Genomic DNA, 27952 nt, shown 5'->3' on the forward strand with positions numbered 1-27952 from the left:
TTTTGTTCTATGAAGCATGGTCTTAATTTATATTCTGATTAATTTATTAAATACAGGATGAATAGCCTTGTTGCAAAATACCTTCATTTGTATAACAAAATAACTCTGCTGTTATGTTACTGCTTTTACGTGCACTATTACTGATATACTCGTAGTTGCTTATAATTATCATTAAAGCAAACGCAACTCGTTAGCATTAACATTTCAACGATTAAAATTCCATTCTGATATTTTGAAATAGAGCAGATAAATCTGCAATTGTTCTTTCTAATACTATGTTAACAATTGATTTTCGATGAATTTTCAAATTTTCCTGAACTTATAACATAATAAAATTAATAGTCGAAATTTCTTTGTGCGAGTATATTCGACCCTTCCTTAATTCTGCATATAATATTTTAAACACACAGTTTGTATGAAAGATTTTCAGTTTTAAATAGAATTGATTCTAATTTATTGCGACAGGCCGAACACGAAAAGAATCACGCGAAAGGAATATTGAATGAATTACATCTACTATAAAGTTATAAAGTCAATTAGGATTAGCATTTAGGCTAATTGGCGACATGCCGAAAATCAGAACTAAAGCAAAAGAGAAAACTATTTTACTTGCTCGGAAAAGTTTAGTGAATATGATATGATGCAACTTCCAAAGGGCAACTTGCCCTGAAGGATTATTGTTTTCCTTTTACGATTTTATGTTGAAACCTTTAAAAGGCTGTATCACTTTTCAAATCATTGCCACCAAATATTATCGCCCTGTATTATATCTGAAGAAATTAAATAACGAATAATCTGCATAAATGTATATATGTTTCTCGCGTTGTGATAAAACAACGGTATTTTAGAGCCATCAAAATTTGACTAACGTAGCCTTCCATAGAATATGGGCATGTGGAAGCCCTAATTTGAATCTGAAATTTGTTTTGTTATCGATTTCATGTTTTGTAACACTTCAACGAATTTTTGATTAAAAAAACTAAACGATTTCAAAGCGAGAAATGGCAACGTTGTACAGAAAAAAGTTTTTTTTATCTCCAACGCGTGAGACTGCGTATCGGAAATTCTAAAAAATATGCTCAATTTAAAATTGTTTTGTGATATTGCTCTTGAACTGAATTTTATGGTTTAAGTGCGAAGAACATACTTAATAAATAAAGGTAACGCACAAAATGCTAAAAAAATGCCCCTTTGGACTTAATTTAAAATCTGAAACCTTTCAGATTTTCTTTCTTTCTTTCTTTCTTTTTTTTTTTTTTTTCTTTTTTTTTTTTTTTAATTACATTTAAAATAATGCAGTTCTCGAGAGTGAGGGAAAATAAGTTCTTTTGTTAGATGATATTGGTGAGGAATCAATCAGCATTATTAACAAATGTTTAATAGCAGATTAAATTATAGAGAAAAATTAAATGTTACGAATTTTGTATATATATAAATAATTTTAGCGAAATTATATGTGAAACTGTGGTATGTATTTTTTGTATAATGTAATATGAAAAGTCTGATGAAAGCGAAGCTCTGCCGGGAAAATAAGATTACAGGGGCAGTTTAACACGGAGGCAAAAGGCTACCTCGCCAAGCTGGCGAGATATCGCTATGCTGGCTATGGTTTTGGCGACTAATTTTTGTCGCCAAATTTGGCGAAAAATCATCAAATGGAGACATTTTGGTCCGGTTCCTGTATAGCTGTTAATTAATCCCTATATGTATGTGTAACCGTATCTAGTGCTTATCTGTAACTTTAACCACATATGCAAGTTGCTCCACTGAAGTGCGTTTCAAGGCACATGTTGTCCGCACCATGCTAAACGTACTCTCTTGTTTGCAGTGGGCGAGACGCAAACAGCGGGTCTGCTGACCTTCAGCCCTATCTCATGAAGGCTTCCGGCAACTGTACATCATGAAATTCGGATTCAGGTGGCAGCATACAGCTCACGTGAGAGCTGTAGCAGTCCTGTGCCACCGTAATAAAGCGCCAGATAACGATTCTCATTCTTCATTATGCACCTTGATCGACATTGTCCCGGTCTTCCGGATACGGATAGTGTCCTGAAACTATTTCACAAATTACAGACGACACTGGACGATGTTGACCTCTGTAGTCCACCTGCGCTTGTGATTGGCCAACCTCCAATCTACCTACCATTCCCCATCTCATTCTGTCATCCATACGCTCGTAGTTATTCATTTTACCTGATACCTTATAAAATTTACCCAACTCTCGGGAGAAACACGACTAATGTCGTGAAGGAGTACGAGCACACCACATCGGCTAAAACCTCTCTTACGCTTACATCCCCTCTACAATCACTGCTACGTAGACACGTAGGTGTACGGTTATGTATTCGACTCTGAATATTTGAATAATTCTTCAGCAGCACTAGGGCCGTTCCTAGGCCCATTGGCTGCCCGCGTACTCTTCTAAAATTGCCTATCTCAAATTTAAAAAAGATGATCAATGATTAATAAAATTTTTATTTCATACTCAATAAGTACTTACATATGACAAACTGTTTAACAAGTGCTTACAATGAATTTTCATGAATTTAAAGTACAGGCGTGGTGTCGCCAGAGTCCGGCCGCCCCTAATTTTCGTCGCCCGCGTACTTTGACGCCATGCACCCCCGCTAGGAACGGCCCTTGCCAGCACAATTAATACCTTTCGTAAAAAATATCTTAAAATTATCTTAATTTTGTACAAAAGTATAGTTCTAAAATAGAAGGGTTTTGCTAAATTTGTCTTTAACAATCTTTTTCCCTCTTTCGACACTTATAATGTAGATTCAAGCCAGTTCAGAAATTCAAAAATTCTTTCCATAAAAGCATCCAACTTTAGGCAGATAGCCTAATGTGTTTTCCATAATCACATAACTTGATACTATGTGTTAATTTTTAAAAGAAAAAAAATTATCGAATAACACTACTTTTTGGATGCACCTCGTATTTTTTGGAAGTGAATAGTACAGCCATAAAATGAATGACACACAAATTATAGTGTTGCAATATCAGTAAATAAATAATCTCAGAATTAAGTTTTGAAGCACATTTATTTAGTTGGTGTACATATTTCCATAAGAAAATTATAAAAGGAAAGTGCCTCTAAAAGTATAGAAAATCTATAATAAATTACATAAAAAAGAGTCGTTGTATATTTAAAAAAACAATGCAATATAAACAGTGAGCAACAATGCAAAAGGCAATTTCAAACTGTCAGTTCTAATATAAAAAAAACCACACGGTTACAAAGAACACACACTAATACTGGGCAGATGCAAAGATAGGAAATAACTCAGGAATCTCCATTTTCAAAAGGAAAAAGTACATACTGCTCTTGAAGACGTAGATTGTACTCTACAAAAACTAAGAAGAATGAAAATATGAAATTAATCTTACAAACGCAGTCATTAACTTCTTAAAAGATATTTATTATGTATAATTTTGTAAGTTAGAGATGTATGTAAAATCAAGAAACTCGATCAAAAATGGAATTACTTTTTGTAATACGTAGGTAGAAATAACGATTTTTCACATTCAGTACACAAATTAGAATGTTTACAGTAAAATAACGGTGATAATCGTCTCATACCCCACACTCTAGATTTTCCTGTGCCTCGATTTTTTTGCCAACCCAAGAATTTTTTTTTAAATCACCTTTGAGGCATATTACTGTTTTGACTTATTGCCAACATATAAAAATCAGAATTTGTTGCCAGAACTTTTAGTTATCTTCGATAATATAAAATTGCGATGCTCGTCCTGTTAAAAAATAAGCAATTTTTAATACAACGGTATGCTATTTGATAACATTCCCCAGTAAATAATATTTTATATTGCAAGTGCACTAAAATACATTTCCAACATTCTATGACATTTGGACATTTAACTTCAGTTCTTACGAACACTGCCGTCCAAAAAGTGTGCGCAAAAGAGAAATGGAAAGGTCATTTGTTTCGGCATTTGCCAAAGATTACGCGGTCATTAACTTCTTAAAAGCCATCAGACGTCTTCAGCCTAATCCAAGAATTCGCCATCTGGAGAAAATGTATAGTGGTGATCATTTGAACCTGTTCACCACTATACATTTTCGCCACTTCTCTGTCAATTTCCATTCATGCTTCTTACATAAAGGACATTTCGAACTGCAATATTCTGAGAAATAGCTCTCAGCAAAAGGCCATATGAAAGATAGTAAATGTCATATGTTTCATGCTATATCAATGTTTGACAAATCATGTGGCTGATAAACACGTGATAGCATAACGTAATGTAAGAGTTTAAAAAATTTCTGGAGAGACTCTCCTAAATATACATCTGACGAAGAAGGGGCGATCCAAGTACAGTCAAAAGTCGTTAATCCGGACTCGTCGGGAGTTCGGCGATTCCGGATTATCGATTTTTCCGGATTGTAGATCATCAGTTTAAATCTGGTAAGATGGCATGCAGAAATTACAAAATTAAAAATATGAAACCGTAATTTATGAAATAAAGAACAATTATGATCTAAAGGGTATCAAAATTTACAAAAAGAAAAAGGTTAATATTTATTTGTTTACTTTATTAAACATTTCTTTCAATGTAAGTTGTTTAAGTTGCTTCGTTTCATGTGATAATACTTTCTCTTTAATTCTATTAAACAGACATAATTTCTTGTTTAGTTACAAAGTTCCGCTGTTCGAGTCCTATAATTGCTGTATCGAGTATACCGACTAATTTGTCAATCGAAATTTTTTCGTTTTCAATAACCTCTGTCACTTTCTTCACTACCGGAAGCGAATTATAATAACGAGGAACTTGTTTTAAATCATATCAAAGACGGAGCACATCGAGATGAAATACTACATTTAGTAAGGAATTATAAGCCAAATAAAATAAAAAACATCTGCTCTGAAGATAACGATAGTGCTGACAGATCAACTTCCAATTCATTGCGCCCCCGCCGAGCAGCGTGAAATTGATAAACAGATTTCGGATTTCGAAACATACTTTCGCTTTAGATCCTTTACACATTAACAAATATATATCGGAAATTCTATTTGATATAATCGAAAGTTTAAGCTTACTTTTATAAAATTGCTCTGCAATTTTATAAAACAGTCTGCAAAAAATAATAAGCCGGATCCAATTCGAAGATTAAGGAACAACGCAATCTGCAACATTAACTGAATTACATAATTTTAACTTAGCTTACACCGTCCGTTATGCATTAAACGCGCATGCGTAAGCGTTTTATGAGCATGCGCACAAGCATATTCGCAGCCGTAAAGGTCTTACACGCGCACGTAAACGCCTATGCGCATGCGTCAACGCGACGCATGCGCAGAAAGTTTGTAGTTTTGAGGTCCGGATTATAGATCATTCCGGATTATGGGTGTCCGAATTAACGACTTTTGACTGTATACAGAAAGCTTGAAGATTTAGGTGGCTACAATCTCTTCGAAATTATACAACAGCCATTTTTAAGGCGCAGTAAACATTCTAATCTACCTATTTAATATGAAAAAATAAATATGTTTCTACATATTATGCAAATAATCCATTTTTTAAGTTAGGCTTTGCGAACTTTTTCGTAAAAGAAATGGTTGATTTACAGACCCACAGTATATGTAATATAAAAGAAGTTAACAACGTAATCTCATTTATTCAACATTCCATCACTCTCACATAATTTATTTTTTACCTTAGTTAGTATTCGCAAAGTTAAAATTACCTTAGTTAGTATACGCTCGTACTTTCACTCTAAAACGGTCACCGGTCTTGGTCAACAAAACTACTAAACATAATTGTCTGACTTCAAATTCCGAAAACGGCTTGATTGATATCACAGTCTTAGGTCAGTACTTTTGTATTAGGATTACCATTTGAACATATTTGGTAAGCACAATTTGTATTTCTAAGCTCTATCAGTGTCTGCAATATATATCAGTAAAATCAAGAAAATATTCATAGTTTTCACAAAAAATGCAATTGCAACTTTCATAATAGTACAGAACTAATTAAATAAAATTTTTATAACAAAAGTAGCACCGCAATATAATTTTTTTTTTTTTTTTTACATTTAAAAAAATTGTTTATGCTTTTGAGAAACACAATTGATTCTAGTAAATGTCATCTTAAAGTGAGAACTTACTAGATGATAAACATTTTACTTTTTATTGAAAATTTCATTTGCATTTTCCTTATTTCTGTATCAGCCAATACGTTGCCAAAATACCACCATGACTATGATTCTTATCAGCGTTCGGCATCCCTTAAAGCTGCTCTGAATCCTATCAGATTTCTGACAGGGTAAGGCACCAATGGAAGAGCGGTAAAGGTCGCTCGGTCGGGGGTTCGACTTCCCGTGAACAAGCTGGCTGCATGGGCGCTTTCGTAATTTACCCCATGGGTAACGTGTATAGAGCCAGTTTTCCTCAGAAAGCCTTACATGATGGCATTCCTCCTCTTAGGTAGATTCCTACCGTACGGCTTCGAGTGCTTTGCCATAATCAAATAAACCAAACCAAACCAAATCTCATGGAGGTTGAGGAAAGTAGCTTTCTTTTCATTTAATTTATGGCTAGTAGACAAGAAAGGTTAATTTCTTTTCAAACGCTCAAATTCAGTGACGTCACTGGATCTACAGAAATTAGAGAAAAGAAGATACAAATGGAGTAAGGAATAGTTGCTTTTGAGCAAACTATTAATCAGTGGCATCATGAAAAATGAAACATAGTAATGTAACCTCGACTAAAAGGTCAACTTCAGATGGATTTGAGTAACAGCATTTCTGCGATGCATCTTTTTTTTTTTTTTTTTTTTTGGTAACCCTTTCCGCGCACGAAATTCTAAGCACATCGTGTATTCGTCTCATGTTACGTTTTACTGCATTTTGCATCATGCGTTTATTAAATTTACCAACACATGGAGCAGAAGCAATTCATTATTTTCAGCCATATGGTTATTTGCTAAAAAATTCCAGCTGGCTGCATGGGGGTTTTTCGTGGTTTTTTACATGTGTAACATGGATATGAACCAGTTGCCCTCAAAAAATATTTCACAAAGACATTCTTCCTTTGCCATAAACAAATAAACCTAACCAAGTGAAATATTTAAAAGTCGGAATTTAAATTTAAAAAAAAAAAAAAAAAGTTTTTTTTTCTTGATGCCGAAATATATTTTATCGTTAAAAGATGGTATATAGGCAGCTATCGGTTAATACATGTGTTCCATATTTTCTTTCAAAAAAAAAATATATATACGTATATTTCAAGAAATATACGAACATAAAAACAATTTTTCATTCTTTCTTTCTTTCAAGAAATATCAAAAATAATAAGCATTAGTTTAAAATATCTTAATAATAAGAATATAAGTAATGAACATAGACTAAATTCTACTACATCTAAAAAATCTCATTTGCGGGTTATTTGGTCTAAAGAATTCTACTACAAGAAATTAAAGGCTCCAGAATAAATGCTATCAATACCACCTCATGATTATTATAGTTATCTAAAAGTTACCTACTATTCTCTTATTGTGAGTTTAACTATTACATTCAGGCATGTAATTTTTATGAAACCACATAAAATTTTCATAAAGACTATAATGATAAATGATTTACATTAACATGATTAAATTTCCATCAAATGTTTCTACAGATATTTCTAGAATTTTTCTACAAGGTTTGAATTTTACAGCATTGACAGCTACATGTCAGTTTAAAGCTAAATGTAAGGTTCTATAATAAGTGAATTACAAAACTATAAAGAATTCCCTAGAACAGATAAACTTTACAAAATAAAAACTGAAATCAAATGCACGTTACAAAAGCTTCTTACTTACCTAACTTTTGATTTCTAATCTTAATATAAAAATTTACAAAATATGATTGATATATTTTTATTTTTATAATACTACTTTAATTACAATTTTAACTAAATTAATTTTATTATTATTCTAAATAAAAACATTTTAATCAATCAATTTTGATTTGAAAATTGACGAAAAAATTTATCTGAAATAAACAAAATTTCATTTCTTAACGACCATATTCCTTTTTCAACAATGCTTCATTTAAAACTTACATTAAAAAAAAGTTATGCTTTATTTTTAAGAAAAGGTCAATTTTTTTAAAACTTTTTCTAAATGTAATTTATGAATCTTTTCAAGGAAAAATTCACAAATTTACAAATGAATGTAACAAAGTTACAAAAACTAAAAAAAAATACATCATAAAAAGCATTATAAAAACTTTAATTTATAATGAAATGCAGAAATCTATATTATCATTTCTCAACTGTCAGAAGGTCCTTAGAAAGTAGTTCTCAACTTTCCCATTTTTCTTTTAACTCTCCTTTGATTAAGAAATTTTCCACTATATCATATAATTTTTTACTAACCAAATGTTTTGAATTCTTAAGAGATATTTAACAGATCTACTTTAACAAGATATGCTGATGCATGCTAATGATTATTAAACTACACACAGAATGCATACATTTTACAAAAAGTTATTGCATTTCTTCAATAATAAAGAAAAACAACTGCATATATCCCATTATTCCAATCAAGTATTCTATTCTATTCAATAAATGAATTATAATTACTGTTTCAATCATTTTTATTTCTTTAATTTAAGCAACGTCATGGATAAAATATTTTAAATTTTTTTAGAAGTGGACAGATCGGTTCATCAAAATGTACAGTATTTCTCAAAAACAAAATACCAGTTAAATTTTCCTGATTTTTGTATGTAGAATTATTTGTATATTACATTCAAAAACGAAACTCCTGTTGCTATTAATCATATTTCAAAAGTTATTACTATTTTTGGATTAAAAAAAAAAGGATAAGTAGTTAAAATAGAAAAACCTAAATTTTACCATTATTTCTACAATATAATTCAATAACTACCATCATAAGAAAAAACAATTTTACATGCAGAACATTAACAATAAGGTAATTTTCTCTTAACCAAATCCATTTGAATAGAGATTCCTGGGCTTCCTCTCTTAATGACCATCTTTAATATCACATAAATTCTAAGCTAAGTACAGGTAACTACTACATATCAACTAGTACTACATTATTCCTATTCTGATCACACACATTTCTGGAATTTAATTTCTAAGACTGAGTGTAAAGTTCACATAGGATTGTGAAAACTAAAGCTGAAAGCAGAGTGCAGCATTTTTATGGTATGCAAAAAAGGAAGGGCATATATATAAGTATTCACATAAAAAATACTTCAAAATTTCAATGTAGTTAACATTTAAACAATTATTAACATTGTTCCCTTATTTATAAGATGGAAAAGTCATTAAATCATGAAATATTGATCAAATTTCTGCTCAAAAGTTTAAGAGGGGAATTAGATGTTTTGATGAATTACAATACTTTCAAATACTTTATCTAAAAACCTTTATCTAATATGAGCTCTTAAACAAAATGTTTAATGGTAAGCATTTATTAGTATACAATATTATAATGCCCTAAATTTAATGCAGATACTTCTTTAAAACAGTGGTTTTCAAACTTTATTGACTTACAGAACTCTTAGAACTTTAATTTCCTTTTCCGAAACCTATAAAACCATAAATATACAGTTTCCTTATAAAACTCCAATCAACCTCAGAGGAGGAGCAGAAAAGCATTGAAAATATATCAATGTAATCTCTAATTTGTGCAGAAAATGAAAATCATTATTTTATTAAAATTTTACTTATATAAACATACTATTTTAGGTAATAATAAGGACAGAAATAAAAAAAAAACATTATATCATAATCATTTTAGACAGTTTTGACACTTATGTAGCATAAAAAAATTCTTTGAAATCTTCATTTTACTTGAAACTTCTACGAGCAATGTTTGATACCTCATGGTTCTAAGGAAGACAGTTTGAAAACCACTGCGTTAAATATTTCAAAAATCACTACCTTATTTTATTGGTTTATAATTATGCATAAAATATTTAAAAATTATGCCATGTAATATTTAGTAAATTGATGTTTTGTTGAAAACATTACTGATTTCTTTCTTGATATTTTATTTCAATAACCATTTTTCATTCAAATATTATGATAAGAGTAAACAAAATGAATACATCATATAAATAACACATCAATATACATTTAATTTTTGATAAAAATATGACATACACATGACATAGTCGATTAGAATTTCTTCATTTGAAATAATAATTTTTTTTTACATACTATAAAAATTATTTTATCAGGGTTTTTGTTTAATTATTGTTTTGCTTTGTTATTTAATAGCATCATATGTGGATATAGTCTATAGGAATGTTACAAAATTCATTATGATAAAGGATAAAAATTACACTTTCAAAAAGATATAAGAGCGATTAGAAAAGTAATGAGGCTTGCAACACTATCATGAATCATTAACAAGTAATGCACCTGGTCTTTAAACAGTTTGTCAGTACAGGTGTGGATGGCAAAACATCAGTAAAATTAGATCCATAGTCTTCAAATCATTACTTGTCACAATAATATGTTGTCAACAATAACAGTGTTCACTTGAATAGCACTTGAACTCTCTATTGCATCAGGTGAATGCATAGCAGAAATATAACAAAAAGTGACAAAGGCATGTGGGAAAAAAGCTTTATCATAAGCTTGGGTAAATTCCTGTAAGTCAGGGTAACAACTTTTAAGTTTGGGTAAATATTAAAAAAACTCTGTAATTTTAGACAACCAACTTTCTTAAAAGGGGAAAATAAAGCTGATTTCACATGTTACAAGTTTAGTAATTTAACTTTGCATTAAATTTTTCAAGAAGATGCATTTGTCAAGTTCTTCACTACATCTCTGCAATTTAGTAGGCCTAACATATGCTTTTATATATTACAAACATTACTGATATGGAACTTTTGGAAGGAATTTTATGGCTTGTTTCGTAAACTGAAATGAATTTGATAATTTAAAGTATTTTATATAACACTTTTACTTTTCTTTTATAATATTTACTGGTTATTTTAACACAAAAATATTAATAATGTTTTATAATAACACTGTTAACTGATATTAGAAAAAAATTCATTCTTCTAGACCATAAATTTCAATACTGGGTACTATTATTTACTTTCATATAGTAAATAAATATATTGGCATGCTTATAATTTGCATTATTTCAAAATGAATTAACATTTTATATGAAATATCAGAAACTATATCAAGTACAAAAACTTTTAGGAGTTTTCAGGAAGAAGCAAAAGTAGGTATACCACATAATGGTTATAGCATAGCAATGAAGATTTTATGCTCCTTTTCAGGAAAAGGGGTTCTACAGCATTTTTTAGACAAGAATTTGTCTAGAAATTAACATTTTGAGAATCAAAATAAAATGTGTAAACACTCCAATGTGACTATTTGAGCATTTAAAAGAAATTGTATTTAATTAGAATCTGTCACTCTTATTGCGACTTAACAAGGTTACTGTAATAATCATAATTATCAGCATATTTTTATATAGTAACTATCATATACCTACTTCTGCACTCTCCCATGCATTATGTGTAAAAGATGCTTTATTTACATGCTTTATTATATAAGGACAAAATAACTATCAAAAATGCTATAAAAAATGGGAATTTTTTTTTTTTCAAAATATTTAAAAACGAAAAGACTAGAAAATTTTACCTCCTCTTTAAAATTTAAAAGTCTTGTTCAAATCTATTTCTGCCATAACAAAATAAATTTTCTATAAAGTTCTGGATTATTTAAAGAATTGTTTTAATTAATTAAAAAAAGTGTTTGCTGTAATTTTAATTATAAACATTCATAAAAAAAGACATATTTTCACAGTAATATCAAAATTTTATAGTAAAAGTATTAAAATATGCTGTACATTTAAAAGTTCCTCAAAATTTCTTTGAAATTCTTGTATTAAAAGTACATGCAATAGCCAAAGTGGTAAGCATTACTATTATTAAATTCGGATTATAAACTGTATGTAATTTAAAAAAATCTTTTATACTAGTAATAAAAGCAATGCAAAGGTAAAAATTTTCTTTTGATAATTTACAAAAGCTAATTCAATAAAAAAGTGAGCTTCAACCATGCAAGTAAATAAGTACATGGGCACACATTTTCAAAAAGCACTCGAAACTTAATGCTTTTTACTATACACAAACAACAAGGAGTGGTTTTCAAAGACACACACAGTCATTGGCAGGACAGGGGAAAATCACGGAGGAAAACTGAATTCCAACACATAGTCACATTCAAACATAATTGAATTAAAAATTAAATATTCGATAAACTAATCAAATTGAGCAACATAAAATAAATCAATCCTCTAGCATGATTATATACATGTTTAAGAATACTCTTTTAAAACAAAAATTTTTGGTATCATTTTCATAATTTATTCTATGCTTTACATGCAAAAAATATATTCTTACTCAATTAATAATGCAAAATGAATTTAGATAAATAAAATCCAAAATTTCTGTTTACAACTTCAAATACAAGAAAAATTATTTTAAACATACAAATTTATAGTACGGTAGAATTCTGATAATCTGCACCCCTTGGTACCAATATCTGTGCAGATTAGAAAATTTTGCAGGTTATAATGTCATGTCTTTCCAAGTTTTGCCTACGTTCTTCCCTCTCTAATTTTTGCTTAACTTTTGGATTGTCTGTAAATCATATCTTACAAATTATCTAATACAGATTTATTTGATATTAAACTATTTTATTTTAATACATTTTAATATAAAAAGAAAATAATGTTAGTGTAAAGGGTGGAATATAACAAGAGAAAAGGAGCAAACAACACAGAATTTTTTCAAGAAGCACTAACAGTATGAAAGAAAAAACAGATGAAAATTTAAATACACTGTGCACAAAATCCCATTCCTTAAACTAATTCTACCATTATGTTCTGTTTATGTGCAGGTTTAATAACACTTCCTACAATTTATAAAAAATAATAGAATTGAAATTTTGGATTTATTTTTTAAAAAAATGTCTGTTGTTTTTAAACTTCATTACCATGACTTCCATTTATAATGCAAGTAATCAAATAATATCTCTACAGTTTTTTTTAATATAAAGAATCTATTGATATTTGTTCTTAGTGTTATTTATTGTATGGAATGTAAACAAAATGTCTACGAAGTGCATTGAAGTTGAATTTAACATTTGAAAAACAGTGGCTAAATTAACTTTTAACTAACTTAATTTTCTTCAGTTAATGGAATATTCATCCAGAAGTAAGGACTTATTTAAAATTCAAATTATGAATATTCATAATCTGTGTTTACTATAAAAATACAAGTATGACGTGTATAGAAAATGCTAATAGCTTCAACATATACATATTCGTATTAAAAAAAACTGGCATGATGAATTTTATGAGAAACCAAAGATTTGTTTGTTTGCATCCAAAAATCAGAGTAAATTACTCACATTCAAGTGGCTGTGAATTATCAGAATTCTACCGAATAAGGAACTTAATGCTAGAATGTCAAACCTTTAGTTGTGCATCTAATAAGCTCTAAAAGAATAAAATGCTTCCTTTCACTCACAAAACACATAATTTTTCCACTAAACATAAGGGAATGTCTTGCTTCATAAAATTACATATTGCAGTTACAAATCTTTAAAGAAGTAAGGCATATATAAGTTAAAAATATTTCAGCATTACATGGAATTTTAAAGAAACAAGATAAAATATTGTCCAAGGATTCAGTGAGAAAATTCATTATTGATTCACAGAAAAGCTGGTACTTGTAATAAATATCCTTTCAGAAAAACATTTAGATACTCTTCTGTAAAGAGGCAGCAGCCAAAATGTGTGCAGGTATGCTAATGATAATACTCTTATATTGGAAACTGTATCATATGTTCTGATTAATCATGTTTGATCCAGATGCATTTTTTATATGAAATTTTGACAAAGGAAGCCAGGAGAATTTTACAATTTGGCAACTGCTAAATTCTGAAGAATCTGTGACTGAATGCTTTGGGGAAAAGTGGTTATTCACGGTAAATATCATGTTCAAAAACCCAAAACTAGTTCGATGGAATTATTCACTTCATAAAATTCTTAAAATGTTTCTCAAACATTTATACACATCCCATTTTTGAGTAACAGTGCATAGTGAATGTATAGTTAGTGTTGCCAGCTCTTTTCCCTATGTTTATTGATGACTGCTGCCTTATTAACAGGAATGTTCCATGATTCTTGAGCTCTATAATAGATAAAGAAGAAAAAAAATGTTAAACTCAGAGAAAATGAATATAAACTTCCAGCAGGCAAAGATTGAAGTATGAAATTGGCATTACATTTCTTCAACAGTATTCCTTTACTGTACTACTCTAACATATTTCTGCCTATTAAAACTAAACACCTCTGACTAGAGATTTACAAAAGATGGAAAAAATAATTAATTGGATTAACTTCACATGATCCCTGTTTGTTTGAAAGTATTTTCCTAAACCATAGAAACCTCTCTCAAACCACACTGAGACCTTTCAACTGAAATATTGGCAAGCAAAGGCTGAATTTTGTCAGATACTAATACACACTCTTTTATATTTCAACTTTAGAAAAAATGCAAACAATTGTGAGCAAAAGAAGGGAATTACTCCATCAAACTTCAATACTTAGTAACTTTTACTAAATTACAAAATACAAAAACAGCAGGGAACATAAAACATTGTACTTGTAGCTGGAAAAAGAAATTTCCCAAATATATAGTAAGAATCAATGAAATTAAATACAATAAAACTTCACACACATTCATCACATGTACATAAAATGTCACAAATAATCATATTTGTTACATTTCTGAACAGTTAACCACAGACTACATGTGGCAGATGAAAACCACGTACAACCGTCACGCTATTCGTGGAGAAGATCGGTCGTTACACGTCACCCTCCGAAGCCGCGTCCCACGTTTTATTTGGTCCATCAGAGACTCACGACATATCTGTGGTTGTAACCGGCCGAAGCTAGAATTCCATGAGTGGTAATTCTTGTCATTTTTCAACTGCCAAGAAGCAGCACACTGCTTGTCAACTTCCTGTGATTCTATTCGCTGATGTTCTGCCAGTCTAGCATTTAGAGCTACAACGAAAGATCTCTTCAAGAGTTTCTCATTATCTGGCAAATCATTCCCATTGCTATTTTTCTGTTCAAAAGTTCTATCCCAGTCTTTAGTGCACTGCAACAAATCACCTTGAGACAGGCATTCTTTTAAACGTGGTTTCTGATGAAATTGTCGCTGAATATCTTGAGATGAGACGGGCTTAGCACTGAATGTGTGACTTGATTTTTCTTTTCTCATACAATGTCCATATAAAGCATTTTCTGCCATACAGTGATCATCAGCTTTTGAACTGTTTTGAAAATGCTGTTCCTTTGAACTGTGTCTCGGTGGAACAACAGGAGCTTCGTTTTGACTTGGTTTCTTGTTGCCAGGTTTTCGTTGATGCTGTAGAGCAAAATTTAAGTCATGTATTAAACGAGCTCTACTGTCAGATACATCAGTGACTATGCTATTTTCAGAACTTGATGAGTCTTTATTTGGAGAACTACTACTGCTGCTATTATCAAAGGAATTATTTATTTCTACATGTCTCAATGTATGGCCAAATTTTTCTTGAGGTGAAGGCAGTGCAGAGCTACTTTTACTAAATTCTCTTAAGTTTGGTGAATATCTCACTTCACCAGCACCGGAACTAAGTGTTTGAGAGTTGATTTCACTTTTATTAACAATACTACCTTCATTCATCTTCAGTTGAGCCGATGATGTAATTGAAGATGATCTACGAACTGGGGTGGGAGGTTTAGGTCCGACAGCTGAACCAACTCGTTGCAATGTATTTGCTTTACGAGGTAGCAAGAAGCCGCTGGATAATCCTATTGCATAAAAAAGATATGTGAAAGAAATCAGACATATTACATAAACATTTTATAACTTAAAATCTTACAATAATTAATAATTATAAGATTATATAATATTTTAACTTAAAATATAAAATATATTAGTTATATAATTTTATAACTTAAAATATGTCTAAAAATTAATATATGATAACAACAATAGCCATAATTTAGAAAAACTTTTAATTTATGAACCACAATATGGAGAAACATTTCGTACAAATCACCTCTGAAAGTAACTGATATTTCTGATAACATAAACAGTATTACTAAATGTCTGGATGGTCATCTTATAGAGATTTATAATGTGATAATAAATAAAAACTAAAATAATTAATTAATCTATGAGCTGGTTTAAGTAATTACTTGTAAGTTATACAAAGTAGCTCTAAGAACACCACACTGTATCAGTGCTTACGTTTAATTTCATATTTTATACTCTTTAGTTGATAATTTCAATGAAATCTCAATATGACAGAATGAATATAACTCATATGCATTTTTGTAGACTTATAATAGTTTCATGATTTAATCAGATTGTTGAATGAATTATTACCCCCCCCCCCGGTTAAATGAAGATTAACATAATCTTACACACTTAATATAAATTTGTACTGAATAAAAACAGGAGATGAACACATATGATCGTTTGCAAAAAAAAAAAAAAAAAAAAATTTCAAATATTTAAAATCTCAGACGTAAACATATACTTTCCCCCCTTAAAAGTGAATACTTTTTATCAAAGGAAAAAAAATACAATGTATTTCTTCAGATTATAGTCAAAAAGTACTTTTTTTAATTACCTTTAGCAGTGGACTTATGCCTTTAACACTTGAAATCAGGTGTTACTGTTTTCAAAACCTTCAACCAAAAAAAGGGAGGCTTTTGATCAAAATAGAAAGTGTTGCCTAATTACCCTGCATAATATCAATAGACTAAAAAACAAGTCTGGGTTAAATGTCAACTCAAGTTTTATATGTACAAACAGGAAATAGTGCCAATATAGTATATGAGTTAATATCCATAACAAAAGCTCTTTTAGCTGACCAGATATAGCTTTATGTATAATAAATGCCATCACAATATCTATAAATATGATGTATCATCAACCAACACTTTATTGTTTTTGATATCTCAATTTTTTTTCTTTTAATTTACACATCACAGAGTGTATGTACAGTAGAAGACTGAAAAATTCATCAGCCTAGGATCCATACAACTTCAGAAACGTCAATAATGAAATACAGATGCAATTGTGATAATTGGAAAGCATCGATAATACAATTGTTCTTTCTGTATTGAAACAAGTTACCGTATTCTACTAATTATTGCTTTTACAACTATTATCATCACTAAACTTTTACTCACAATTTAAGATTAATCCTATATTGTTTTAATCAAACAAGGTTAGGTTAGATTAGTTTTTTCCATGGCACATAACCTTAAAGGTTATAATGCACCAGACATATGATGAAGAAATTTAATTTTGAATATGTACACATAAAATCTATTAAAATATGACCATCACAATGACAAGAACTTAAAAGCTGAATGACTGAGACATGAAAGATGAATGCATACTTGAAAAACTAATTAAAATCTAGCTATGTAACATACTTTAAAATATGCAAACTTTCTAAAAGCTCTAAGTAAGTCAAATTAAATTATAAAATCCAATCTCTTACAGATATGAAAAAAGGTTAACATTCACCTCTTTCCTAATCAAGCGGTGAAGAGAAACGTCATATATACTAAAAAATTTTAAATGAACTTCCTTAAAATATAAGCATTCTTTTAAAATATGGCAGATTGATAAAATAGTATTACACTTTGAACAAATAGGTTCACTCTCGGCTTTCGAAAGGTAACTATGCATAGCTCGACAGTGATCTATTCTAAGGTGAGTTAAAAGGACCTCCTTTTTCTGACTTCTAGTTGTGTCCCAGTATTCTATTGGGGGTTTTACAGATTTAAGCTTGTTGTTGACCTGTGCATTCCATAAGCTTTGCCACTTATTAAGGACTTCCCTGTTGATGATCTTGCAAATATATTTAAATGGAATGAGCTGGCTGCACATATCAATAGCAGACTTAGCTGTGATGTCTGCTAGCTCGTTTCCTTTTATATCCCTATATATCCCGTCCCAACAGTACAAAATCTGAGATACACGCTTCAACAAGTTTAAATTTAGCTTAAGAACTTCCACAGTAACAGGGTTGAGAATGTCGGGGTATGATTCTAATGCTTTCAGTGCACTATGAGAGTCAGCATAGATGATTAACTTTTTTTGATGCAGGTTAAATATGTATGATAAGGTATAATACAGGACAGTTAATTCAGGCATTAGCACTGAGCAAGCCTTTAATCAAACGAGACAGCAGAAGTTAATTTTAGCAATGATAGAACATTTTATTGCTAATTATAAAGTTATTGGTGCAGCATCCAAAATAAGTACAAGAATGTCAATTTCATAAAACTTATGCCGTTTCTAAAAACCCCAAATTTTGCACTGCCAATATATAGTCAAGCATTATGATTTATCTTGATTCAGGCAGATTTTTTTATGCATAATTAAGTATTCATCCAAACACCTTTGCCATATAGAGGAACTGAGTTGGATTTTATGATTTGTCAGTTTTCAGATGATGAATAGACTGTCATTCAATCCTTTCAGGTAAAAGGAATTATTTACAGTGAAAGGCAGCACAATACCCATAACAAAAATTATGTTTTACTGTTAATATATTGTAATTGTATATATGTGTATATAAAACATTTACTCTTTTTCTACAATCTTCCATTCTTGCAGTGGAATGCATATACATACAGATAAAAAAAAATTAAAGCAAGTCAAAAGTCAATATAAGATGCAATTTTTCATTTAACATAAAAGTACTTATTTCAACAGAATGAATAGAGCATATTTGACTAAAACAATACTTGAAACTACACTAAAACACTATTTACATTAAACAATTCTTGAAATTTTATTAATTACTACGCAGTTATATATATTTTCTCTTAACACTTGAAGAAATTTTAAACTTGAAGTATTGACACTAAAATTAGGATATAACTGTATCAATGTATACTTGATGTAAAATCAGGAAAAAAAAAAAACAACCAACTGCGCAAATCCCCAACCTCTTTGAAAGAAAGTGAATCTATGTTAGTTGCCCCTAAAATATGTTATGTAGATATAAAACTGATAATGGACTCAATTAATAGGTGAGAGTATTTTTCTAAGTACTTTTAAAACTCCTAACTTTAGAAATGAAAATTTACTGCTTATTTCTGCATTCCACTTTGCAAAAGTCATTCAACTGAAGAAAGATTAGCAATGGTGACACTTAGCTGCACTTTTAAAACTATTTTAGTTCACTACAATGATTGTTAAAACTAAATTTTATATTCTGAAGTTGATATATATTAAGGCAACTTATAGAAACAAGAAACATTCACCACTTTCTCAGACAGAGAACTCGTTCTTATATTTTTTTAATCCACATACTGAATATATAGGACTTGGAATCCCATAATTACATAACAAGCATACAGGATTTTACTATATAATCACTATAATTGTCACTAAATGCCAAATATATATTAAAAATACAACATTAAGGAATGATTTGGTATATTTATCTTTTTTCATATTGTTCTTTGATGCTATAATTTTTATTAACGAAAATATTCTGTAAAAGTACATATGATTGCAAATAATAAGTTCATTTTAATCTCCAGAAAATTGAAATGAAGTTAGTTAATTGTATAATGATTCTGAGCTCATTCAATTTTGAGTTTTTGTTTAACTTACTATAATGAATGTTAAAATAAAGAATGTATTTATAAAATACAGTCAAAAGTCTTTAATCCGAACGTCCATAATCCGGAATGATCGATAATCCGGACCTCAAAGCTGCAAACTTTCTGTGCATGCGTAAATGCATTTACGCATGCGCATAATACCTTCACACATGCACATATGCATGCACACAATAGGTTTATGCAGCATGCGTGTTTAATGTATAACGGACGGTATAAGCTAAACTAAAATTATCTATTTCAGTTAATGTTGCAGATTGCGTTGTTCCTTAATCTTCTAATTGGACCCAGCTTATTATTTTTCGCAGATTGTTAGGGAAATTTCATAAAAATAAGCTTGAACTTTCGATTATTTCAAAAAGAATTTCCGATTCTGGAGCTACCTAAGGATCTACAAAGTGAAAGCATGTTCCAATGTCCATAAAAAAAAAAAAAAAAAAAAAAACTGGAATTGCTGCAAAAAATGGATAAAGGTATATCCTTTGATTCTCTAATCATTCCGAAATATTTTATCAATTTCACGCTGCTCTTCACGCGCGGGGGGGGGGGCAATGAACTGGAAGTTGATCTGTTAGCACTATCCTTATCTTCAGGGCAGATCTTTTTATTTTATTCGGCTTATAATTCCTTACTAAATGTAGTATTTCATCTCAATGTACTCCGTCTTTGATATGATTTAAATCAAATTCCTCATCATTATAAATATTACGAGTACACATCAAATAGTTTTCTGGTTGCAATTTTCTAATTTTGACTATGCGTAATGTATGCTTTGCGCATGCACGCGTTGAAAGAAATGTTTAATAGGTTGATCTTTACATTACGGTAACTTGGCGATTTTTTGGCGAAAATTTGGCGACCAACTCCCCCACAGCAACGCTCTATTTTTTTTTCCCCTGCCGCCATTTTGTCTTCACGAAGTAAAGACATGTTTCTTTTCTTCTTATCTACTGAACACTTCTTCCAACAATCTACTAGCCGAATTACACTTATGCTAGAAATTTTATCAAACAAAACTGCTTAATCATGACAAATATTCACTGCAAAATTCAGAAAAAGTGCACAATACCATACACCTTACGCGTTTTTCAAAATAACACATACACATAAACCATGTACACGCCGACTTATTTTTACTTAAAAAAACATCCCAGAATTGCACAAAAATGACATTGCGCACACTCTTCACTATATCCATGTACACTGCTTTTTTCTCATAAATTCGAAAAATTTCACGAAAATACATGACAATTTTCTCAATCTTTAAACCCGGTAAAAAGAACATATATGAAATTACATGATCGCGAAAAAGTATTTACCCTTTACAAATATGAACATTTCCACATATAAAATAAATAAAATATCCAAAAACTTTTACCTCTAAATCATCTATTACATTATACACGTCACCAACGAATTCATACATAAATAAAGCATTACAAATATTTAGTATCAAATATTTAAATTATTTCCATGCACGTTTATTTCAACTTAAACGTAAACCAAATTCCTACAAGCATAAAATTCACAAAATAACTATCATTTCATTAAAATATAATTAAATTCAAAAACACCACTTAAAATATACATGAGCACATACATTCAATTAATAAAAATTACCTTACAATCCTAATTACTTTAAACTAAATCATTGCTAATAACAATTTTCCCAATAATACCAAATTCCTTTCCACCTTACATTTCCAACAATGCATAAAAATAATTAAAAATACTAACTTACCTAATCTCCTTCAGAATCTTCATTACGTGGCGGATACACTTTTCTTCATTCTCTTTCAGAATCTTTAAAATCATACTTATCTTTCAAAGCAAGATACCAGGTAAAATAAATAATATAATAAAACATGTTTATTTCTCTCTCACACAACCTTAAAAAACATTTCTTACTATCCTTTTCAATACCACTAAATACCCATTTCGAATTCACTTTACTTACGGCCATGGGATCCAAAAATTCACAAACACTATTTCACACAACACAGAATAAAGCCAAATACAAAATTTCCAGATTTTTTCCCGATTTCCCCCCTTTACCGATTAAAGAACCGTAATTCGTCCATTAATATCACATGACATATCCCATGATCTCTCATTTCCCCCCACACAAAATAATGCGTAATCGGAACTCAGTACTGCTCACATTATTACCAAAGTCCCAGGTAGTAACCTTTATCGCCTCCAAAATGTCGCCAAACTACCAGTTACCGTAATGTACAGATCAACCGTTTAATAAAGTAAACAAATAAATATAAAGCTTTTTTTTTTGTAAATTTTGATACCCTTTAGATCATAATTGCCCTTTATTTCAAAAATTACGGTTTCATATTTTTAATTTTATAATTTCTGCATGCCATCTTACCAGATTTAAATTGATTATCTATAATCCAGATTAAAGACTTTTGACTGTATTAAGAATAAATTCTTAAAAGGCAGTATTTAGGAGGGGAAACCTTTATCATTGTTTAGCCATCTAAACACATTCTTTCTAATACTGTACATGTATTGGAATATATACTTTGACTGCTTCATAAAAATCAGTTCTTTAAACACATTTTAATCCTATTGTTATGATTTCCAGAGTTTCTGAAATTCTCTGTCCCTTTAAAATGACTTTCATTTTAAGGAAGAGAAAGTACTCCTCTGATGTCAGATCTACTGAGTGTGGAGGTCGATTATTATATATATGTTTACAATAAGCTGTCTGAAGTCAGCTGGATTTAATGGGGGGGAGGGCGTTTCTTAATCACTGAATTCATAACATCAGATACTGGCTACAAAATCAAACAAAGAATTCTATTCAAATTCTTTTCATAAGAAAGCAATATTTTAATGGATGCAAGTCAAAGGTCTGCTGTAACCATTTTGGCTAACTACTATATACAAGCTTCACTAGAATTGAAATTCACAAGAAAACTCATCAATTTTGAAAAAACTTTGTAAATACAGTTACTCTATTTTCATTTTTACATGATGCACAATATTTGCGAGTACAATAAGCGTGTGAAATGTAGGATACAATTAATTCCTAAAATGAAGCTTAAATAGCATACCAGTGGGAAATAGACAGAATGAGCATTTGAAAAACTAAATTAATAAATAGATAAAGAAAAAACTAATTAGGTATTTAAAAGCACTCTATAACAGTTTGCTTGAACAAATTAATTATAAATGTGGCTAAAAATTGTTAGAGATGTGTAATTGATTTGCAGTTTTTTTTAACATTTTGCTACCATTATATTTATAATACAAATATTCCTTACTTCAGAAGTAATACAGATTCTTTTTTCAGATATCACAAAATTGTAAGCTTTCTAAGAAATAACATTTACAGTTTTCAAACTAACCTGCAATTGACATCGGCCTCCGCTGGTTTCCATTATAAGTTAATAAAGTAGTATCATTAGGTAAGTGCATAGAATACATTTGCCACTCTAATATTTGATCTTCTGATAAACTTCCTTGAGTAGAGAAAACATAAAATGATATATCATGCAGTGCTTGTGCTTAAAAATAAGTTGTTACAGTAAAAATTAAAAGTGCAATAATTTTTTTAAAAGGAAAAGAAAGAGAAATCAACAAAAATAAATTAAAAAGAAAACTAAAAACAATTAAATAATTTTTTAAACATGCAAGAAGAAAATCTTTTCAAAAACAGACACATGTAGAGCATATTAATACTTCGCACATACAAATTTTACGTTGACATTTCCATTATGAGGTAATATAAAGCAGGAAAATAAATTGCATGCCCAAAATAGATAAATACATAAATAAAATACAAACTAAAACTGTTGTAAGAGGGGAGAAAAATATATGATAAACTGATTTAGAATCTGAAAATTTTATCAAAACAATGCAAATGTAAAGAACCAATGTCCACCATGAAACCACCCAAATATAACTTTCACTTTCCCTGTGCGTGTGTATATATATATAAGAAAAATATAGAATATGTAAAAGATAAATTAGGATTTAAATTAGCAGCATAAATTATTTTCCCTTCTAAAAACAGCAATCTTTCTTTGCACTGTGTCATTTCAAGACTAATTCATGTTGTATGACTCTTACATAATTTTGACGATTTAAATGGAATTCAAACAACCAATAATAATGTTACAGAAGTATTAATTATCCAATCAAAATGCATTGAGAACCAAAACTAACTTAGACTAATTTTAATTAAGATTTTATCCTAAACATTATGCATTTGCTTCGCTCTCTTCCTGCTCTCTACTGCTTGCTTCTTACTCCAAAATTATTCAAAATGTTGTGCCAAGTTGTTTGTGGCTGCAACATCTTTACTGAAATAAAATGATGACTTAATCTCCCTCAGCTTCCAGTTTCCTATTTACTGTGGATTGGCATTTCAGCATTCTACGCCATCAAAATTCTTGCTCTCCATTATAGATTCAATCTTCTATAATCTACACCATCAATTTTGCAAAGTTCTTCTTTTTTATTGCATATATATGTAAGATAAAAATATGTAAATCAGCTTTATAATTCAATTTAGCAAAAGGCATGTTTAACATCATTTTTAATTTGGGTATTTCCTATCTACTCTAAAAATAGTAATAACTTTCCTGGATTGTGTCATTTCTAGATCAATCTATGTTACATGGCTTGCATAATGCTGATGATATAATTAATTTGGAACTTGAGCTCAAAATTTTGAGAACTGAAACCATTCTAACCTAAAACAAAACCTTCTCTTGGTGAACTTCCATATTGGATAATTGCGCACTTTAGCTTCAGACTCTTTTCATGTAATGACACTATTTTGCTGTGCTCTCTTCCTTTCACAACAGTTTTTAAAATGTAAATGTTCTTAAATACGCAAGATTAGATTGCCAAGTAAATTGTAGCCATAGATGTCAATTTAAATAAAAATGGAATTTAATCCACCTTGACTGCCAGTTTCCTCTTTAGTCTACATTCCGTGTTTCTAAGCTACATGCTTCGCCATCAGTATATCTGCATTTCTACATCTCAGTGTTCCTATTTATAATTTTTTTTTATTATATATATCTAATAAAAATGTGCCAAGTTGTTGTTACACACACATGAGTATGTGAGATAAAAGTTACAGGGTTTGACCAGAAAGTAGTAGGACTGAATTTTTTTGAAAAAATTATTCACATTTTTGACACATAGACTTAATAGTTTTCAAAATATGCTCCTCCTGCATCAACACAGTATTTCGTCTGATTCTGCCAATTGCTGGAGGCTCCCTGGAATGCAAAAAGCTCTTCAACTCTTTTCTTCCCTGGAATGCTCTTCAGCTTCCTCATTACGGCCTCTTGAATGGCCTGAACCGAGCTGTGGTGCCATCCTTTCTTGATCCTTTTACAGTAAAGGAAAAGAAAGAAGTCTGAAAGAACAACATCTGGGCTGTACTTGTACTTGAAAGACTCAGAAAATGAGTCACCCGCATCTGTCCAGCAATCACTGGATCATGCAGGTTCCATAACGACAAAGTGCCAAGCCACACTGCCTTTGCTGTCACAGATTTCCTGACCAAATACGGCATCACACAGCTTCAACAGCCATCCTACAGCCCAGATGTTGCTCCTTCAGACTGCTTCTTCCCCTGACTGAAAAGAGTCGTAAGGTCATAAAAGGGTCCAGGCCATTCAAGAGGTCGTAATGAGGGAGCTGAAGAGCATTCCAGTTTCTGCACTCCAAGGAGCCTTCAATGATTGGTAGAGGTGTTGGAAACGCTGTGTTGATGCAGAAGGGACATATTTTGAAAGCTATTAATTCGATGCGTCAAAATTGTGAATAAAATTTTTTTTTTAAAATTCAGTCCCACTACTTTTCAGACAAACTCTGTAACTGTATCGAAAATTTTAACTTTAGTTTGCCAAAGTCCCTTAACTCTCCATTTTAATTTGGTTAATTTTACCTTTTCATCCTAAAAATAGTAGCTGCTTAAAATAAAACTCTTTAAACTGCATAATTTCAACATTAATATTACTTGCATTAGAGATCTTAAGCTGCTAATGGGCCAAATGCATGTTCTGAGAGCAGCTGATGGAACACATTTTTTTTAAACAAAACAAAATTTTAAATTTTATTTACCAAATATTTATCAAAACAGGTGTAAACAGTAATAATAACAAAATATTTTCTGTGTCAAATCTGAAGGTTCGGTATTTGTTAAAAATTTATCATGGTTACACTTTGTAATTCAAAGGTACTGAGAGCCAAATATTAACTTTCAGACTGATATTTATTTCAAACAATTCAATGTATTCGATAAGCCTATACAGAACTTATTTATTTACAACCTAAAATAAACGACCAAAAACTTTTCAAGTGGGACAAATTCTCCCAATAAAAAATGACAATCTGTTCTTCTTTCATTTACTAATTTTTTTACACACAAAAAATGGACACGTTTGTATATAATTAATTATAAACTTCTTTTCGGAGGAAAGTAACTAGAAAGTATCTTCATCACAAATTTTAGATGATCATTGGTCTTTTTTTAGACTTTAATTTTTAAGTGCAGGGGGGGGGGAATCTGTTCACACATTAAGTGTACTCTCAAAGAAAGTGATTATTCGTATTGCAAAAACTTGTAAGTGGGAGTATTTACCTTTTAACAAATATAATAAAAATTCAATCAAATCTCTGAATAAGTTTTATATAAAAGTGTAAATTAATTAACTCTATTTGTAGATTTTCTGGGCATTACTCTCATTCATTTTTAATGGTCATGAAAATAATATCGAATTGAATGCAAAATCATTAAAATTGTAAACCATTTTTAAGATTCTTTTCATAACATTTAAAATTTATGGGAAATGTATCAGTGGGCCATGTACAATTGCTTCAGGGCCTGCTTTTACAACCATCACCAAATACAGTCGAATCCGGTTAATTGGATCACCAGATAATCGGACCAGCCGCTTTTCGACTGAATTCTAAAGAACCGAAACAAATCCTATGCACATAAGCCTAATATTATTTGCTTATTTGGACCGAAATTCCATTTAATCAAACCAAAAAATGTTGGGATAAAAAACAGAAGCCACAAGTCGGCTTTGTACAGTGGATGTACAGGTAGTCCACGACATATCAGAAGATCTGTAGCTGCACTTCCCATGAGAATGCCTTATCAAAGGTCAGGAATTTCTTATAAGTGCATGACAAGAGCAAAACCAGTGGGAGGTGAACATGCGCACCATTTTCTTTTACCTTTCTTAAAACAGAGCTACCAGTAGTCGCCAGCGAGGTTATTGGTCCCACTGCATCTCCGATTTTCGAGGAAATGAACAATAGAGTGTCTGGCTCCACATGAAAGGAATTCCCGCCTGTCAATCTTGATTAAAGTTTACTCGAGAAAGCTATCATTTCACCACCCTTTTAGGATGATTTTAGTGCCAAAGCTTTGATGGTGAGCATTTTGTCTCCATCTTAACCCCGATACAGCAAGGTTTCTTCAGACCACTTTAGTCAGTGAACTGTACACATGCTTCGTCTTCTCTGCCAAAATGCCAAGATGAGACTTGATGTTAGCTGAAAAAATTGGTTTCCTGGATAAGATCAAGCAACAACCATGAAACACTAGTCAGCGTCGGTTGTTGAAAATTACCGGATTGGCAAAGACTACAATTTTGCGATTAATAAAACAAGAGAATGAGCTGCGAGAAGAATGGGCACAATGTGAAGGACGAGGAGGAACTTCCAAACAACGGAAGTGTGAAGGCAAGGTTCCAGACGTCAATGAGATCCTTAATGAATGGTTTGCCATTGTTACTGGATGAGCTGTGCAAGTAAGCGGTCCAATATTAAAATTCAAAGCAAAAGAACTCACTAAAAAGCTGGACCACGATGACTTTAAAGCTATGAACAGTTGGTTGTCTTGAAGGAAATCTAAACATGACATAAAATTCAAGAAAGCACATGGCAAGAAAGAAAGTGCTCATAGTGCAGATGCTGAAGAATGGAAATCAACAAAACTGGTCGAGCTTCTTGAAAATTTTTCAGCAGATGACATCTACAATGCTGATGAAACTGGGCTGTATTATTGTGCTACACCAAACGTCTTGTTAAGTTACAAATATGTTGCACTCTCTGGCTCCAAAAAAGCGATGGATCGCCTATCTGTCTTGTGCTGCTCAAACATGTCAGGAACGGACAAGAGGAAGCTGTTGATTATAGGAAAAAGCACTAAGCCTTGCTGCTTTAAAGGACT

At 30.7% G+C, this 27952-nt stretch overlaps 1 protein-coding gene across 3 annotated transcripts in view; it reads right to left on the reverse strand.

The window, feature by feature from the left end:
- Window positions 1-1233: 1233 nt before the first annotated feature.
- Window positions 1234-27952, reverse strand: part of LOC118186492 (uncharacterized) — a 131323-nt gene continuing 104604 nt past the window's right edge. For 2 of the 3 annotated variants that reach the window (XM_085814630.1, XM_085814629.1), the window contains 2 exons: window positions 23094-23207; window positions 3029-15879 (listed from right to left, as the gene is read on the reverse strand). In XM_085814630.1, coding sequence (XP_085670756.1) covers window positions 14855-15879; window positions 23094-23207 — 1139 coding nt within the window. In that variant the 3' untranslated portion in view covers window positions 3029-14854. Of the gene's footprint in view, window positions 15880-23093; window positions 23208-27952 lie in introns of all 3 variants that reach the window. The other variant, XM_085814631.1, reaches the window with a different exon arrangement.

This window comes from Stegodyphus dumicola, chromosome 4, assembly GCF_044657685.1.
Source record: "Stegodyphus dumicola isolate Sdum_Otavi_A_Nest chromosome 4, ASM4465768v1".
Lineage (NCBI taxonomy): Eukaryota > Metazoa > Arthropoda > Arachnida > Araneae > Eresidae > Stegodyphus > Stegodyphus dumicola.